The following is a 5,000-nucleotide window of genomic DNA, read 5'->3' as shown; positions in this document are numbered from 1 at the left end:
CTTGCTGTTGCTTCTGTTGCTGCAGATGCTGAGGGATCTGGAGACACCCTAATAAAAATCTGCTGCTGCTGCTGCTGTTGTTGCTGCTGCTGCTGCTGGGACTGCAGCAGCAGTTGCTGCTGCTTTCTTGTCAGCAGCTGCGCGAGGCACTGGTGAACTTTCAGCAGCAGAGCCGTTAGATTGCTTCCTGCTGCTGCTGCTGTTGCTGCTGCTGCTGCTGTCTTGTCAGCCTCCTGCCCTGCTATTGCTGCTGCTGCTGCTGGTTGTTGTGAGCTACACTGCATCAGCAGCAGCAGCACCTCCTGCTGCAGCGGCTGCAGCAGCTCCTCTTGCTGCTGCTGCAGCAGATGCTGCTGATTGGGCAGATAGGAAGAAGCAAACAACCTCGCTGAGAAAAAAGCAGCAGCACATGCAGCAACAGCGATAGCAGCAGCAGCATCAGCAACCGTAAGACTAACACACGTAGCACTGGCAGCAGCAGCAGCCACAGAAGATCTCGTAACAACAGCAGCAACTATAGAACTGAACGCAGCAACGCCAGCAGCAACAACTGCAGCAAGAGCAGCAGCGGCAACAGCAGCAGCAGCAGCCGCTTCTGCTGCTGCTGGTTAGGGGGAGCCTACGCTCTCGCTCTAGCTGCAGCAGCAGCCGCAGCAGCTTTTCGGAGACTCGAATATGCAGAGCTGCAGTTTCTGCTGCTGCTTCTTGGTCGGGAGGCTGCTGCAGTTGCTGCTGCAGCTGCTGCTGCAGTTGCTGCTGCAATTGCTGCTGCAGCAGCGGCTCATTGGGCCAGACGCTTCTCTCCATCTCGCAGCACAGCAGCAGCTGCTGCTGCAGCAACGCGCGCAAGGGACGGGACTGGGTGGTCCGTTTGCTGTTGCTGCTGTTGCGGCTGTTGTTGCTGCTGTTGCTGCTGTTGTTGTTGCTGCTGTTGCTGCTGCTGTTGCAGTAGCAAGGCTAAAAAGCGAAGGAGCGTCTCTGGAGACGGTTATTTCATGCTGCTGCTGTGGTTGCGGGCGTCTTCCCTGCTGCCCTTGCTGCTGCTGTTGCTGCTGCTGCTGCTTCTGCTGCTACTGCTGCTGCTGCTGCTGCTGCAGTGAGTAATAAACACCCTTTTTAAGCTGTATTATCACCTCCAATCACTCATATTGCAGAACAACTCTTTTTCTTTCTTCTTCTCTATCGCCACATGCAGCAGTCGGCAGCTCCTGGTGCGGCGGCGGCTGCGGCTGCTGCTGCTGCTGCTGCTGCTGCTGCTGCTGCTGCGGCTGCGGCTGCTGCCGACTGGCTGGCGAAGGCAGCAGGGAGTATCCAGGCGGCGGAGATATCCCTTGTTGTTTTCATGTTCTTCTGTTTATAAACCCTAAACCCTAAACCCTAAACCCTAACTGCTGCCTTCTAAGCCGCGCCAACGGGCACGGGAACCCGTGCATGCGCGGGAAAGGGTTTAGGGTTTAGGGTTTAGGGTTTGGGGGCGGAGCACACTACTTTTGAGTTTTAGATTGTTGGCATACACTTGATGCTGCTGCTGCAGCAGCAGCAGCAGCTGCTGCTGCTGCTGCCGTTGCTGCTGCAGCTGAGCGCATGCAGCGGGAAGCAAGTATATCGGGGCCCCGTGGGGTTTGTTGGTGTCCCTGTGATTCCCAGCAACAGCAACAGCAGCAGCGGCTGCTGCTGCAGCATTCATGGCAACAGCAGCAGTAGCAGCAGCAGCAGCAGATTGCTGCGGGGGCTACGCCGAGGCGCACCGCCCCTCACCCCTCCCACCGCAGCAGCAGCAGCAGCTGCTGCTGCTGCAGCAGCAGCAGCAGCAGAAAAGGAGAAGCCTCTGCTGCGTGTGGGGAGTCGGTGGTCTCCTTTGGCTTTAGTTCAGGCAAAGGAGGTGCTGCGTAAGGTGGTGTTTGCTGCTGCTGAGCGTTTTCCTGCTGCTGTTGCTGCATTTCTAGAGGAGGAGGAGCAGCAGCATCTGCTGCAGCAGGAACTGCAGCAACAGCAGCAGCAGCAGTTGCTGCAGCGGGAACGGCTGGGGGATAAGTGCAGCGAGCTGCTGGCGGCGACAGCAGCAGGGGCCCTGCCTGCTGCTGCTGCTGCTGCGCTGCAGCAGCGGCTGCGGTATGGTGAAGCTGAGATTATTCCTTATCAGACAGCAGCAGATAAGCAGCTGCAGCAGCAGCTGCTGCAGCTGGGTGGGAAGGGTTTGTTTAGTAAGGAGCTTGATGAGGCAGTGCAGCAGCAGCAAATTCAGTTTGCTGTACATTCTTTAAAAGACGTGGGTGTGCTGCTGCCGCGCAGCACAACGCTTGCTGCTCTGCTGCAGCGAGAAGCTCCTCAAGATGTGCTGCTGTTTGTAGCTAAAAACAAACACAAAATACAGCCTCTCCTTGAGGCTATTGCTGCTGCTGCCGCTGCAGCTGCAGCAGCAACTCCTGCTGCTGCAGCAAAGCAAACAGACCCCCACAGAAACTCTATCATAGTTACAGAAACCAACAGCAACAGCAGCAGCAGCAGCAGCAGCAGCGGGGACGAAATTTTGATTGGCAGCGCTTCGCTGAGGAGACAAGCCTTGCTGCTGAACCTTGTTAACAGCAGGCCTGCAGCGGCAGCAGCAGCACCAACAGCAGCAGCAGCAGCAGCACGAGTCCGCTGTGTGCTGCTGCGGGGCAATGTGCAGACGCGGCTGCGGAAGCTGCGAGAAGGCGAAGTGGACGGCACTCTGCTTGCTGCAGCAGGTTTGCTGCGGCTGTCTCTGCTGCAGCAGAAGCAGCAGCAGCAGCAGGTATCAGCAGCAGCAGCAGCAAGGAAACTGGAGACAGTTCGATTAGAGAAGCCATATGAAGACATTGCTGCTGTTCTCCTCCCTAAACTCTGCTTCATCCCTGCAGCAGGTCAAGGTATTGTTGCTGCTCAATGCCGCTCTGATGACTGCAGCACGCTGCAGCTGCTGCTGCCAGTAAACAACTCTGCTGCAGCAACTGCAGCAGCAGCAGAACGCGCATTCCTCCAGCAGCTAGACGGCAGCTGCAGGACCCCTCTCGGCGCCATTGCCTTGCTTCACCCGCAGCAGCAGCAGCAGCAGCAGCAACAGCAGCAGCAGCAGCAACAGCAGCAGCAACAGCAGCAGCTGCAACAGCAGCAGGGCCTGGAGTTCAGAGGGTTTGTTGGTGAACCTGACGGGTCTAGAATGTTTCACGTTGCTGCTGCTGCTGCTGCAGGTGTACGTACACCGGAGGAAGCAGCAGAAGTAGGAGCAGCAGCAGCAAAAGAAATACAAGAAGCAGCAGGCCCTGACTTCCTTCATAATATCATAAACCGCGTGCAGCAGGGTTGGGGCTCCCTCAAAAAACCCTAAAAATCAACAAACAATCCTGCATGCATGCATGCATGCATGCATCTATGCATGCATGCATGCACCTGCTGCGCCCTGCCGACAACCCTCCACAAGCCCCACGCTATCCTGCAGCAGCAGCAGCATCAAGAGCAGCAGCTGCTGCTGCTGCTGCTGATGTTGCTGCTGATGCTTCCGCATGCAGCAAACCTTCCACGTGGCGAAATCACGGGGTTGCATAGCCAGGGTGTGCTGCTGCTGCTGCTGCTGTTGCTGCTGCTGTTTGCATGCAGCAGCAGCAGCACGCCCCAACAGTGCCCCATCTGCACTGCATGCATGCAAGCAAATAAAATACCTGACACGAATTGGTGCATGCAGGCGGTGCAGCACGCACTACACTGCCTAAATATATATATATCCCTGGATGCATGCATGCATGCATGCATCCATGCATGCATGCATGCATGCATGCATAGAACTGCATCCCTGCATGCATGCAACTGCATCCCTGCATGCATACAACTGCATGCATGCACGCATACAAACAACTGCATGCATGCATGCGGTTGCATGCAAGTGCATGCATGCATGCAAGTGCATGCATGCATGCATGCTCAAGCGAAGAGTCTGTGGGGAGGGCCCCCTGAGGACAGAGTCACGGGGTTTGTTGGCGACCAGGTAGGCAGCAAGAAGGGAGGTGTTGAGAGCTGCTGCTGCTGCTGCTGTTGCTGCTGCTGCTGCTGCTGCGGAGAAGGCGCATGCAGCCTGCAGCGCTGCTGCTGCCGCTGCAGCTGCGTCAGCGCAGAGTATATCGCTGACGTCACCCACAGCGCCTCTGATATGGAAACTGCGATGTACATACACCCCAAATAAATAAATAAATAAATAAATAAATAAATAAATAAATAAATAAATATGCAAGCAACATTGACAGTAAACGAGCATAACCCCCAGCAGAAGAAAACCATTAACCCCAAACCCTAAACTCTCAGCAGTTAGCTAGCTAGCTAGCTAGCTAGTTAGCTATCCAGGTAGTTATAGCTAGCCAGCTAGCTCCTTCCCTACGTAGCTAGCCGTATGAATAGCGGGCTGCTGGATGGCTAGCTGTCTGCGTGCACAGCTACCCATCCCTCTAGTCTGCATGGCTAGCTAGCTAGCTAGCTAGATAGATAGATAGCCATACAGCTAGCTAGCTACCTAGTGTCTGCGTGCGCAGCTACCCATCCCTACACTCTGCATGGCTAGCTAGCCATGCAACTAGCCGTGCAGCTAGCTAGCTAGCTAGCTAGCTAGCTAGCTGGGTGCTCACCCATTGCGCATCCTTCAAACAGCTGCACATCGATGACGTAACGGCAGCTGCCGACTTTAAAGAGCTGAACCGACAAAATGATGTCTTCTGTCTCGCATGCAAACTCCTCTTTGCTGCTGCTGCTGCTGCTGCTGCTGCTGCTGCTTGGTTGAGGGGCCTCCGGCTGCGGAGGCCTAAGCGGGCGACAGCGCAGTTTATACTGCGAGACAAGATGCCACTCGTAGTCGCACGCCTTGAGGGTGTTTAGAATCTGCACCCAAACTCAAACCCTAAACCCTAAACCCTAGCAAACCCTCATTCATTACAATAATAAACCATCCTAACTAACAACCTTCATACATAAACCCTAATATATATATATATATA

General features: G+C 55.2%; 3 protein-coding genes across 3 annotated transcripts in view; 1 reads left to right on the top strand and 2 right to left on the bottom strand.

Annotated features, from left to right (window-relative positions):
* Positions 1 to 807, bottom strand: part of EAH_00022950 (glycogen synthase, putative) — a gene marked incomplete at both ends in the record, with an annotated part of 17,191 nt that extends 16,384 nt beyond the window's left edge. Inside the window, 2 exons of the mRNA XM_013396894.1 lie at positions 1 to 388; positions 624 to 807. The exon at positions 1 to 388 is cut by the window's left edge and continues 155 nt beyond it. Coding sequence (XP_013252348.1) covers positions 1 to 388; positions 624 to 807 — 572 coding nt within the window. The remainder of the gene's footprint in view (positions 389 to 623) is intronic.
* Positions 808 to 1,189: 382 nt separating this feature from the next.
* Positions 1,190 to 3,349, top strand: EAH_00022940 (porphobilinogen deaminase, putative; the record flags this gene model as incomplete). Its single annotated transcript, XM_013396893.1, has 2 exons — positions 1,190 to 1,344; positions 1,648 to 3,349. 2 exons carry the CDS (start codon positions 1,190 to 1,192, stop codon positions 3,347 to 3,349), a joined length of 1,857 nt encoding a protein of 618 aa, XP_013252347.1.
* Positions 3,350 to 3,939: 590 nt separating this feature from the next.
* Positions 3,940 to 5,000, bottom strand: part of EAH_00022930 (CAM kinase, SNF1 family, putative) — a gene marked incomplete at both ends in the record, with an annotated part of 4,591 nt that continues 3,530 nt past the window's right edge. The window contains 2 exons of the mRNA XM_013396892.1: positions 3,940 to 4,172; positions 4,635 to 4,884. Of these exons, the coding sequence (XP_013252346.1) occupies positions 3,940 to 4,172; positions 4,635 to 4,884 (483 nt within the window). The remainder of the gene's footprint in view (positions 4,173 to 4,634; positions 4,885 to 5,000) is intronic.

The sequence above is a fragment of the Eimeria acervulina genome, genomic scaffold, assembly GCF_000499425.1.
Source record: "Eimeria acervulina Houghton genomic scaffold, Eah_scaff170, whole genome shotgun sequence".
Classification (NCBI taxonomy): Eukaryota; Apicomplexa; class Conoidasida; order Eucoccidiorida; family Eimeriidae; genus Eimeria; species Eimeria acervulina.
The sequence above is the reverse complement of the archived record's forward strand: the minus strand, read 5'-3'. Positions and strand labels throughout refer to the sequence as shown.